Source organism: Bos grunniens, chromosome 12 (genome assembly GCF_055505025.1).
Source record: "Bos grunniens cultivar Pamir isolate PY7600 chromosome 12, Bosgru_T2T1.0, whole genome shotgun sequence".
Taxonomy (NCBI): domain Eukaryota; kingdom Metazoa; phylum Chordata; class Mammalia; order Artiodactyla; family Bovidae; genus Bos; species Bos grunniens.
The window spans coordinates 78,146,048-78,159,625 of record NC_141176.1 but is presented as its reverse complement, the minus strand read 5'-3'; the positions used below and the strand labels follow the sequence as shown (position 1 = coordinate 78,159,625).

General features: G+C 38.7%; 1 protein-coding gene and 1 pseudogene across 1 annotated transcript in view; both read left to right on the top strand.

Annotated features, from left to right (window-relative positions):
* LOC147361947 (ATP-binding cassette sub-family C member 4-like) overlaps nucleotides 1-13,578 on the top strand; it is a 179,498-nt gene that overhangs the window by 145,468 nt on the left and 20,452 nt on the right. The window contains exons 28-30 of the mRNA XM_086330258.1: nucleotides 8,894-8,983; nucleotides 12,276-12,448; nucleotides 12,854-12,959. Coding sequence (XP_086186384.1) covers nucleotides 8,894-8,983; nucleotides 12,276-12,448; nucleotides 12,854-12,959 — 369 coding nt within the window. The remainder of the gene's footprint in view (nucleotides 1-8,893; nucleotides 8,984-12,275; nucleotides 12,449-12,853; nucleotides 12,960-13,578) is intronic.
* On the top strand, nucleotides 2,607-5,038 carry LOC147361948 (elongin-A pseudogene; annotated as a pseudogene).

The following is a 13,578-nucleotide window of genomic DNA, read 5'->3' as shown; positions in this document are numbered from 1 at the left end:
TTAAGTAAAAAGAGTAATACTTTCTGGAATGACTTTACTCTTTAATTTCTCTTATGTGTTCATGGTGCTTGGTGATTTTCTTTATATTTATTGTTTACAATATAAACTAAATTGTTCATATGAATATAAATAGTAGAGCAAAGAAACAAAAATCAAAAAAAAAAAAAAAAAAAAACACAATAGGAATTTGTGGGAAGGCGTAACAGAGAAATGTATCTAATGTTTCCACCAAAAGCAAAAAGAGAGAATAACACTTTCTTGTACTTTGATTTCATTTTCCCCTCCCAGCAGCTTCTTTCCTGACCACCATCTTGTACACATTGTTACTTAACAGTCCTTCACCAAGACCTTGGGCCTTTTTTCTCAGTCCTCCCACACTCTTGGCTATTTTCTTCCTCTCCTTGAGGATCTCCTTGAGGATACAGAAATGTAGCTCTCATTTCTGCTCCTCTGTGCTTATTACAGTCCCTGACAAGTACTGATAAGAATTCATAACATTTGTGGAATCATTAACATGTTTTAACCCCTTATCCTACCATTTCCTGCTTAATTCTCACAATTCTGTAGTTATCCTTACATAACAGATTTAAAAACTGAGGCCCTAGGGGCTTGTCCCACTTATCAAGAAAGGGGCAGGGCCAGGAGTCAGATTTTGTGTGTGTCTGATTATTTTTTTCACAGTGTTTCAATTGTATAGCAAAATAGTAGGGTGCATTTCTTAAGCATAGATTTTTAACTTATCCTTCTCCTCTACTCTCCTCTTTGGTAAAAATTAATTTGTTTTCTATGTTTGTGAATCTGTTTCTGTGTTGTAAATAAGTTCATTTCTATTAATTTTTAAGATTCCACATATAAGTGATCTCATATGATATTTGTCTTTCTCTGCTGACTTATTTCACTTAGTCTCATAATCTCTAGGTTCATCTATGTTGCTGCAAATGGCATTATTTCATTCTTTTTATGGCTGAATAATATTCCTCTGTGTGTGTGTATACATCATATCTTTATCCATTCATCTGTCCATGGACATACCTTGGCTATTGTAAATAGAAAAGTTGTGAAAACTGGGGTGCATGTATCTTTTTGAACTAGAGTTTTTATGTTTTCCAGATATTTGCTGAGGAGGGGAATTGCTGGATCACCCAGTAACTCTTTTTCAGTTCTTTATGGAACCTCCATATTGTTTTCCATAACAGCTGTACCAACTTACAGTCCCACCAACAGTGTGGGAGGGTCCCCTTTCCTCCACACCCTCTCCAGCATTTATTATTTGTGGATGTTAAATGATGGTCATTCTAACCAGTGTGAGGTGATACTTCATTGTAGTTTTGCTCTACATTTCTCTAATAATTAGTGACTAGAAAGAAAACTCAGCACAGAAGAATTGATGCTTTTGAACTGTGATGTTCAAGAATACTCTTAAGAGTCCCTTGGACTGCAAGGAGATCAAACCAGTCAATCCTAAAGGAAATCAGTCCTGAATATTCATTGGAAGGACTGATGCTGAAGCTGAAGTTCCAATACTTTGGCCTCCTGATGCGAAGAACTGACTCCTTAGAAAAGACCCTGATGTTGGGAAAAATCGAAGGCGGGAGGAGAAGGAGACGTCAGAGGATGAGATGGTTGGATGGCATCACCAACTCAATGGACATGAGTTTGAGCAAGCTCTGGGAGTTGGTGATGGATAAGGAAGCCTGGCATGCTGCAGTTCATGGGGTCGCAAAGAGTCGGACATGACTGAGCGACTGAACTGAATAATTAGTGATGCTGAGTATCTTTTCATGGGTCTGTTGACCATCTGTATGTCTTTGGAGAAATGTCTATTTAAGTCTTCTTCACATTTTTTGATTAGGTTGTTTGTTTCTTTGATATTGAGCTGTATAAGCCATTGTTCATACAGATATTGACTGTATTTATGTAGACTAGAAACAAAGTATCAGAAAGAGAAATTAAGGAAACAATCCCATTGACATCACATCAAAGGGGAAAAAAAAAACAGAATAAACCTACCTAAGGAGGTAAAAGGCCTGTATATAAAACCTGTAAGACACTGATGAAAGTAATTCAAGATGATACAAACAGATGAAAAGATAAAACTATATTCTTGGATTGAAAGATTCAATATTGTTAAAAATAACCATACTACCCAAGACAATTTACAGAGTCAATGCAATCTCTATCAAATTGCTAGTGGCATTTTTCACAAAACAAAAACAAAAAAATTTAAAAAATTTTGTATGGAAACAGAAAAGACCGCAAATAGCCAAAACAATCTTGAGAAAGAAGAACACAGCTGGAGGAATCACAGTCCCTGATTTCACACTATACTACAGAGACACAGTAATGAAAAAGTATGTTACTATCACAGAAACCAGACACATAGATTAATGGAACAGGATAAAAAACCCAGATATAAGCCCATGCACTTATGGTCAGTTAATCTAAGACAAAAGAGGTAACAATATGTAATAAAGAAAAGATAGTCTCTTCAATAAATAGTGTGGGGAAATCTGCATGACTGCATGTAAAATATATGGCAAAACCAATACAATATTGTAAAGTTAAAAAATAAAATAAAATATTAAAAAAAGAAATAATTAAGGAGGCCGCGCCAGTGACAGCGATGGCGGCGGAGTCGGCGCTGCAAGTTGTGGAGAAGCTGCAGGCGCGCCTGGCCACGAACGCAGACCCGAAGAAGCTATTGAAATATTTGAAGAAACTCTCCGCCCTGCCCATTACAGTAGACATTCTTGCGGAGACTGGAGTTGGGAAAACGGTAAACAGCTTGCGAAAACACGAGCACGTCGGAAACTTTGCCCGGGACCTGGTGGCCCAGTGGAAGAAGCTGGTTCCTGTAGAACGAACCACAGAGCCTGACGAACAGAACTTTGAGAAGAGCAGTTCTCGGAAGCGCCCCAGGGATGCCCTGAGGGAGGAGGCAGAGATAGAGGGGGACTACCTGGAAAGCTGGAAAGCCTCCAGCAGCCAGTCATACAGTCCTGATAATAGAAAAAGCACAGAAAACTCCCAGAGCTCGAGCGGCCTCACAAAGTATCTCACAGTCATGGGAGGAGAGATGAAAGAAAGAGGTACCACAGAGCTTCTCCAGTTTACTCTTCAGACCATGAGTCTTCCGATTATGGCCATGTTCAGTCCCCTCCACCATCCACCAGCCCTCATCACATGTCTTTGGACCATTACAGACCCCTGGAGGAGGACCATGAACCCTTTGTTCCCCACCATAAGCCTGGCAAAGGCCATAGTAACGCCTTTCAGGACAGACTGGGAGTCAGTCAAGAGCAACACCTGGGGGAAGCCCAGGGGAGAGAAAGCACGAGTCAGAGCAAGGAGCACAGATCTTCCCATAAAGAAAAACGTCCGGCAGATGCCAGAGGAGACGAGAAGTCTTCTCTGATCAAAGAAAAGTCACACAAGGTCGTCTCCAAAGAGGAAAACCGGAGGCCGACCTCTGGGGACAGCACAAAGGAGAAACCGCCCTCTGGTGTCAGGAAAGAGAAGGAGAAGGAGGGCAACGCCAAGAAGAAGGTCTTACCCCCCTTGGAGGTGGCTTAAGACAACCACCTTAAAAAGCCCTAGAGACTCCGAGAAAACCAAATCAGACAAAAACAAGCACAGTCTAGAAAACTCAGACATGGGCAAGGGGGCAGGAGACCTGTTGCCCAAGGCAAAAGAGAAGGTTTCTAACAACCTGAAGACTCAAGAAGGGAAAGTCAAACCTTCGCATTCAGATAGAAAGTCGGTGGCTTCCTTCCCTAAAGGTGAGGAGGCAGATTCGGATGATGAATTCGAGAAACCCACCATGTCTTTTGAGTCATACCTCAGCTATGACCAGCCCCGGAAGAAAAAGAAAAAGATTGTGAAAACTTCAACCACGACTCCTGGAGAAAAAGGACTTAAAAAAATGATTCAAAAAGCACTAGTAAAAACTTGGACTCAGTTCACAAATTACCTAAGGTGAATGAAAACAAGCCTGAGAAGCTTCCGCCAGTTGGAGCCGACTCAGCCAAGCTGAAAAAGGTCCCCAGCGATGTATTGCCAGTATTACCTGACTGCCCATTACCTGTGATCCAGGCCAACTACTGTCCACTTCCTTCCCCTGAATTGATGTCATCTTTCCAACCAAAGCGAAAAGCACTCTCCTCACCCCAGGAAGAGGAAGAAGCTGGATTCACCGGAAGAAGAATGAATTCTAAGATGCAGGTCTATTCTGGTTCCAAGTGTGCCTATCTCCCCAAAATGATGACCTTGCACGAGCAGTGCATCCGGGTGCTTAAAAACAACATCGACTCGATCTTTGAAGTGGGAGGCGTCCCATATTCTGTCCTTGAACCTGTTTTGGAGAGGTGCACACCTGATCAGTTGTATCGAATAGAAGAGTACAATCACGTATTAATTGAAGAAACGGATCAATTATGGAAAGTTCACTGTCACCGAGACTTCAAGGATGAAAGGCCGAAGAGTACGAGTCATGGCGGGAGATGTACCTGCGGCTTCAGGATGCACGAGAGCAGTGGCTGCCAGTCCTCACAAAGAACATCCGATCTGCACACGCCAATAAGCCCAAAGGCCGACAAGCAAAAACGGCTTTTGTCAACTCTGTGGCCAAGTCACCTCGTGATGTTCGAAGGAGGCAGGAGAAATTTGGAACAGGAGGAGCAGCTGTGCCTGAAAAAATCAGGATCAAGCCAGTGCCGTACCCCACAGGAAGCAGCCGGGCTTCCTTCAGCAGTGGCAGCAGCAACAGCTTTAACGCCAGCCCCGAGGAGACGGCCTATGATGGCCCGAGCACTAGTGGCGCCCACACAGCTCCAGTGGTCAACAGCACCATTTCCTATGATCCTAGGAAACCACCCGTGAAGAAAATTGCCCCAATGATGGCCAAGACGATTAAAGCTTTCAATATCAGGTTCTCCCGACGATAAATCGAGGACTTACCTTGGAAATGAAATCTGGGGGGAGGAATACAAGGACGGTGGGGGTTGGGGAATGGAACTTCCAGAGGAGACCAGAGCCTTTCACTCCGTGGAAGCTTTCCGTCCCCGTGTCCTGCACCGTCAGCGGGCGTGTGCCCAAGCCGGTGTCCGCAGCCGCTGCCTCCTTGCCTGGCGAGCACTTCAGAGTTCTGAAGACGTGAAGCTTCGCTCTCACCGAGGATTTTAAGGTCGATTGTACCTTTGTTGTTAATTAGCTTCTTTGTAAACTATAAGACATAGTTTTAATTAATAAATATTGCCCCTAGATTGTAAAAAATAAATAAATAAATAATTAGAACATTCTCTAATACCATATAAAAAAATAAAGTAAAAATGAATAAATGAGCAAAGACCTGTAAGACAAGATACTTAGTAAGACAAGATCTTAGAGGAACACATAGGCAGAATACTCGTTGACATAAATCACAGCACTATTTTTTTGGATCTGACCCCTAAAGTAATGGAAGCAAAAGCAAAAATAAACAAATGTGACCTGGTTAAACTTAAAAGTATAGCACGAAGAAAGCCATTTAAAAAAAACAAAAAGACAACCTATGGAAAAGAAGAAAATATTTGTAAATGACATGATCAGCAATGTATTAATTTCCAAAATATACTAATAGGGTTCAAAGTAAATTTAAAGAGAGTCCCAACTCCAGAGGCTGAGAAGCAAATTACTTTGTTTGTGCAAGACTTCAGGTGGCTGTTGACTATGGTCCTTGATAGAACTGCTTCATATCATGATTTCATGTGCATGCAGGCACGTGCACGCGCGCGCACACACATACACACACAGAAACAAAAATGTCACAAAACAACATTACTATTGCTCTGTGCTCTGATATTTTCTGTGATGCCAGTTCTATTCTACTTCATATAAAAGACAAAATGATGATCACAATGCACAAAATTAATTTCATCATCCACCGACTACATCTGAAGTTTGACAAACACTGTCCCTGCCTGTCTCCCTGTTGGGCTGGGCTCCTGGTCCATGTTAGCATCACATCAGAAACTTCATTGTGTGTCAGATTGTCACAGCAGCCTTGCAAGGCTAACCCCAGTTTCCAGTAATGGAACCGTCTTGGAAAGATAAGTAATTTACCCTGAGTCTAATAACTAATGAGAAGTTGAATCAGAACTTAGAACTGTCTGACTCCAAATTTATTTTTTGTTTTCAATAAATGTTAGTTAAACTGAATGATGTTCTCCTGAGATATTTTTCCCAAAACATAACAAAAGTTTAGTAAAGTCAGAAGATATGACTCCTCCTGTTTTGAGTCTCCTTTGGAGAATATCAGTTTTGAGTCTCATTTGGAGAATATCAGTTTTTGAAATGGGCTTTTTCATTTATGTATTATGGGCTAATAAGTGTGAGGAGAAGATATTCAAAATCTTACCCCTCCCCAGCCAAGAGACCTTTGTCTTTACAGTGTCTTGTTGGCTCCGAGATGGAGAAAAGTCTGTTGGTTTGGTTACTTGAAGTTAACTTGTCTATGTGCAGAAAACGTACATCTCTCTTCCCCTCAAATGAGTAGCAAGCAGTGATGCTTGTGTGTCAACACCCTGATTTAAGCAGCCTAGGAAGCTGAGAGCAGACTCTGCAGAAGGGGGAGCCCAGTACTGTTTCTTTGAGTTGCCCCACTCAGGTGAGCCAGGTCCACATCATGTTCCCCGAATCCCTGTTACCTGTGATCCTGGGAACAGCAGCAAGCTTCTGGGGTCATCTCTCTCTCCCAGGCTTATCCCCATCACTGTTGGTCCTGCCATGAACAGGTCAGAACTGGGGGAGGTGTGATGGCAGCAAGGACCTGAGTAGGAACCAGAGACAGGGGAGTGGGGACATAGACCATCAGTCCTCAGGGGAACTTTAAAAGACGAATACTTTATTTTTTTAATTACACAGAAGTTACATATCAAAACAGAAAAAAAAAAAAAAAGATGAATACTGTGTTCTTAAGAAGTACTCCTCAATTTGTATTCAAAGTTTCAGGAAAAAGCAAAAATGAAAGCTTTTCCTAAATAATTTCCTTAAACACAACAGGTAGTTGAAGTGTATGCGTCCTTTGTGCTCAAGATCTGAAGTAGTTAAGTATATTCCCCAGGAAGAATGCCAGTTGAGATTACATTCAGGGAGTACCTGCTTACTTGAAAGGACCTGGATAATGGAGGGAAGATGGAGAAGAGAAGGGCGAGGAACACTGGGACCAGCCTCCCCTCACCTCGCCAGTTGTTTGTGTAAAGTTCATAGATAACAGCTAAAGGATGAGAAATCGCCTGCATGGGGGATTGAAAATTACAAAGAGTAAAAAGTTTTTATAAAAATATGAGGTACAATGATGGTTATTCTCCTGACAAGGAACTCGTACTATTGCTTAGATGGGTGTTAATCTTTGTTTCTAAATTCAAGAGTTTTAGGGGAAACTTTAAATTTGAGTCTCTGGATTTTTCAGTTCAATTCAACAATCATTTTGAAATGTGTATTTCTGGTGATTTTCAATGCTTTGTAGGCTTATCGGTCACTTAATCAATTTTGTGCAAATGAAGCTCCCTACATAGTATATTTTTAATTTTGGATTTTCCTTAGGGGTATATCTCTTTTGGTGGCACACTGTCCTGTGCCTTCTGCTTTCATTTCTTGATCACTAGACTTAAAACTGAGACAATAGGGAGAGAAGGTATGGGAGGCTCTCTAAAGTATCATTCTTCATCATGACTAGGGAAGAGAAATATTTGTCTTCTTCATCTTCTCAGACTTTCATGAAGTTAGAAGGAAACTCCAGCCCCAAGACCAGGCAGGATTTTGAGGCTGGTGATTCCGAGCAGTTCCGGGCACTGTGGAAGAGTCAGGTCTCCTCTTGTTCCCACACGTGTGCCTCCCCTTGTTCTGCCCCCTTCACTGAAAGGAGCCAGTTGGGCTCTTCTCTGCTGCCCATATTCTTATGACCTGGCTTACTAGAGCCTTCCAGAAGAAAATGTAAGTTGTCTACATGAGCTTATGTACATATTCTCTCCTGAAACTCAGGAGGTATATGATTCCAGTGTAATTTACTTGTGGCTCCTCTTGATGATGAATAGGTAGATGAATAGGAAAAGCTATTTAAATAATTTTATTATGGCTCACATCACAGTGGGTTTCAGGTCCTCCTGGCCTTGCAGTTAGTAACGAGGTTCTGTGAGGCAGGTCATCCTGACGCACAGGTGAGAGAACGTGGGGACCAGCTGATGCAGAATCAGAGGTGATTTCTCCACGGACAGAGGTACCTCAAGGCCCCAGGAGCTGACGTTCTCTTTGAACGTGTGGGGATGTTCCATTCACACCTGGGGAGAGATTTCCAGATCCTAGAAGACAGTCTGACCAATGGAGAAAGTAACCTAGTTTATTCTTCATTGCCAAAGTATAAATACTGAATGGTTTTGCTTTGAAGCATAAGCCTCAACTAATCATGCAGTTGATGTTTCCCAGTCACACCAGGATTGACAGTTAATTTATGTAGATCTTGATGTAAACTTTCTCATGTGATTATAATGTCAGTTTGTGTGTGTGTGTTTAACCAGATATTTATTACCAGAATGGCAAATTTTTTTAAAAAATAAAATTTTCCTTTCTTTTCTTCATTTATTTTTTCTTAAGATGAAAATACTTCTTAAACACTTTCTTCTTTTAGTGTTTAATAGTCCAGAGGATTTTTTATAGCACACTTTGTACAATGGAAAATTATTTTAGAGATACTATTTTGTAAACATACATTTGTAACTTTAATATTAATAATTGCAGTGAATTTTGATATTTTGTATTTTCATTCTTTTCTATAAGCATTGGTTTAAAATGAAAAGAGACAACAAAAAAAAAAGAAAAGAGACTAAGGTAGTAATGTTCACTATTTCGTGGTATTTAGGAACCTGTTTTATTCATTGGAACACTGAGGAAAAACTTGGATCCCTTTAATGAGTATTTGGAGGAGGAACTGTGGAATGTCTTAGAAGAGGTAATTTATGTAATGTTATTAACTTGTTAGCATGAGTATCTGTGTGTGTACATTCATAGCATTGCAAGTAATTAAGGGAAGCTTATCATTTTAACTGTTTACTTTCCAGGAGAACAGTGATGAGATGGGTACACTTAAAATGTGTATATTGATAATGAAAACCAATAATATAATTCCTCATGTTTTCATTTTAGCTTTTTCTATAGAATCCCAAGCAACTAGATACATTATTTTGTCCTTGACAGAGCTTATTACACTAGACATTAAAACTGTGGGATCACATTCTATGAGTGACCTAGTAAATTAATTACCCTAATTACCCTCCAATGTTCATTTTATTCCTCTGGCCCTAGGGGCTATCTAAGTGGAGACACTAATTTTTCATTATTAACTGAAAGATAAACAAGATCATTCCAATACAATGCGATAAAGTTTCATAAGGAAGTGTTTATAAAAGTAAATTATTTAGTTGGAATGTGATGATTACTTATTGGCGATTATATCATTTTAATGCTGCAGCATGAATGCAGGTAACAGAACCCTGGTGTTTTGGCTCAGTTTTATATAGATACGTTAATTTCTAGAGGAGTTTCTGTTATTTGTGCTGTGTTTCCCCTTGCCCTACTTCACTGAATTTCCCTACCCTTGCATGAAAAAATTTTGACTATTAAGTTGCTGTTGGTTTGTATATTTTAATACTAATTATTTTGTGTATTAGCCCTAGTTTTGCAAATTGATTCTACTGATGGCAGAAACTTTAGATTTCTAAACCATAGACAGACTTCTAATCTCTCATGGAACCTAGCTCTGTCTTTTGCTTTTAAAACGTAGCACTTGATAAATAGGTACTAAATGTTTGGTTTATTTCTTCATTTCAGAGAAGTATGCCTTATTTCTTTAAAAAAATTTTGTGTTACACAAATCTAGCATCAATAGTATCTCTGTTAGGACACAAGTGTGTCTCATCACACAGGAACCCAAGATCCAGAAACCTGGGCATCAGCAGCCTATGCATCAGGAACCACATGGTTCAGTCCTTGTGGTGGCAACAGGTCACATGTCCATTTCCCTGGGCCTTCCTTGTATTATGTGAACTTCCTTTATTGCTGGCCCTGCTCTAGTAAAAGCTCTTCCCCATCTGTTGATTGCATTTCCTTGTCTTCTTCCAGCCCACAACAGTCTTTCTTTTTGAGAAGTAAGAAGGTTCCATGAAATGTGGGAACCATCTGACACCTGTGTTAACCTCCTGTGAGAAGTGTTGGCACCTATTAGATACACTACACAGCAGGTTACTTTAAAAATGTTTATGATAACAGAAATAGGGTACCTTATAAGTTCAGTTTATTGTTTTTCAATTTTGCTCTATTCCATTATTTTCCCAACCTCAAAAATGATCTGAAGTATTTCATATTGAGATGTACAGTTTTGAATAGTATTATTTGCTCCACTTTCCTTAAATTATAACTTTTTATATGCTTTCCACAGTTTATAGTGTGATGTGATATTCTAAAGCCAGTTAAATTGTTATTAGAATATAATCCTTTTACACGTAATAATAGTGTTATATGTAAACTGTCTATATGGATTTACTTTCTAATTTATAGGAACAGATATGTCATATGATGAGATTCACTTCTGCCTTCACACTGCCAACAAATATCTCTGAGAGCTTCTTAAGCATCGTTGCAGATTCTGGGTCTATCACAGTCATCAAGAGACATAATCTCTATCCTTTTCAAGGACATTCTCTTGCATAATCTAACACAATTATCTCAAATAAGAAATAAAACAGTAATATTACACTATCGTCTAATGTGTTCAGATTCTCCAGTTGTAACTTCTAGTTATTATTGTCTACTGCATCTGTTGCCCTTTTCTTCCATTCTAATACTTTATACCTTGATTTTATGATTACACTACAGAGAGCTTTGATATTCATATTATCTCATAACTATTCCTGATTCATAAATAAATGCAGTGTCTCAGAAAACAGTATTTTATGAAAAACACTACCCCTTACAACTCTTATTTGTCATGAAGCAGATATGGACAACCTGAAGGAAAAGAAAAAAAACCAGATTAGTTTTGTGATGTCATCCAACTCAGGAGTAAGTGTGAGATTATTTCTTTGAAGTTAGAATGTCAGTCTTAACAAAGACCAACCACTTGCACCACAATTCAAATTTTACCCTTTAGAGTTTGTACACCTTGTATGCTGTCACTAAATACCAATACCGTATTTAATCCTGACTCAGAATTCTGCTTTCTAGGGATCGGATTCCATCAGGAGCACAGTTCAGGATCACATTCGTGGAAGTGCTCCAGCATTTAGGATATCACAAAAATGCTACTCATTCACCCTTGGTGTTTTGTTATCTGACTTTGTACTGTGTCACATAACTTATTGGCCATCGATCTGTTGGTTTCTTAATTAGAAGTGTATTTCTTCTTTGTTCTTTCACTTTAAATACAGCCTGAATTGGCTTCTTGCTCCATAATATTTCTCCAAAATGAATATTCATTGAACTGACCCCTACCACCAAGTGTTCTTTCAGATTATATTTGGTGGTTAAAGATTTGTTTTTTTTAATCTTATGAGTATTATTTTATGAAGATAGATTAGTATAAACATCACATATATCCATATTGTGGGGGAGATAAAATGTAATATTTTATCTTGTTTTTGTGAGTTTTCATTCACTGGAAGACATTTATGATATTGAAGAAAATGCACTTGACTGGTCCACTATTTATAGACTAAGCTTGGGAAATGTCCCAGGATTACTAATGTATAAGATGGAGTTTTCCATTGTTTAAATTTGTATTATTTTAAACGTTAAAAAGTTGTAAACTGTTAATAAGATTATATCTTTAGAGAACCATACTTTCTCTAATTTTTCTTTTTAATTCCTTTTAATGTACCACCTCTTATGCAAAATGTACTTTGGTAAAGTTGATTAAACCATAAAGATCCTTTTAGATTTTCTGTTTAAACCACATTGGGAGAAATAGCTTCAATTTTTGAGACTTTCTGAACTAATTCCTAGTTGGGGGTTGTTGGTGGATGGCATGTGGCAGGGATGGGGGGGACACTGAGATCTTTCTGTCCTGACTTGACTCTACCAACCATCTTTCTCAGTGAACACTAACTGGAAACAGCTTTTCCCATCACAGGGGGGTATATGTAAGATACATAAGAAGTCATGAGGACTTCAAAGCTCTAACATTCTAAGAGGCTTTTCTACTTCAGCAGTCATTTGTTTTCGAAATTTTGTTCTTTCTGTATCCACAGGTACAACTTAAAGAAGCCATCAAAGCTCTGCCTAGTGAAATGAATACCGAATTAGCAGAATCAGGATTGAATCTGAGTGTTGGACAGAGACAACTAGTGTGCCTTGCTAGGGCTATTCTCAGGAAAAATCAGATATTGATTCTTGACAAAGCCACATCCAATGTGGATCCAAGGTATGTAGCTGAGGTCCATGAAACCTGGAATCCAAATTGTAAATGTAGTAAATGGAAAACATTTAGTGATGCTGAAAAGTGTTTCTATGCTCTCTTTGACCCACAGATATCTTTTAATAATGTTAATCACAAAGGAAAACAAAGGAAGAAAGCAAGACAGTTATATGCTGTTAATATTGTTATGAGGCATCCTAAGGAAGCTGGATTTCAGCTTCTGATAGTTTCAAGCAATTTCAAGGGAAGACTATTTTCCATCACTTTATGAAAAATAGTAAATTTCTAAATAGACTTTTTATAGTTAGTTTTTTAGGAACAAGATTATATGTTAAAGCATTGATTTTTAATTTTTAACTCTTGTCTGCCTTTCCTGTCTTCACTGAAGTATATCAACTTCTCTGATTCCAGAACTGGTGAGTTAATACAAAAAAAAATCCATGAGAAATTTGCTGACTGCACTGTGCTAACCATCACACACAGGTTGAGCACCGTTATTGACTGTGAACAGATACTGGTAAGACCCACACCATTTCAGTTGTTTTCACTTATATTCAATTTTGCACTGATCCTTCCTTGTAAAACTTGATAGAAACCTCCAGTAATTTAATCTTCTCTTGGTTTCTCTTTTCATACCTGAAAATAACTCGAGTAATTAACTTTACTTTCAAAATGTGCTATTAAATAATATATCCAATAACCTTATATTTTCATATAATATTAATATATTTGAATTGTTATTTTTTAAGACATCCAGTCATGAAAATATTCCAAACCCAAGTTATAGCTTCATATTTCAAGAGGCTAGAACACAGTCATTTTCACTGTGTCACAGTTGTTTCAGTGTTTTTTGATTCCCTTAATCAAAAAATTAACCTCTCATTTAGATTGCCAGGAGGTTGTTGGCTAAGGTTGCAGAATTTTTCAGCTCTTTCTGTCAGAAGGGAGTCCATGAGAAGAAAGGGCTTCATGAGAAAAACAGTATTTCAACTGAAAGGATTTAATATAGGAAATTTGCTACATAAGAATAGGAGGTTAGAAAAATGAAAGGAAACACTGGGGTAATGATTTTAGGAAGCAGCTACCATGTCCTAGGACAGATATTCAGACCTAAGAACTCAGAAGAGAGCCCCTAC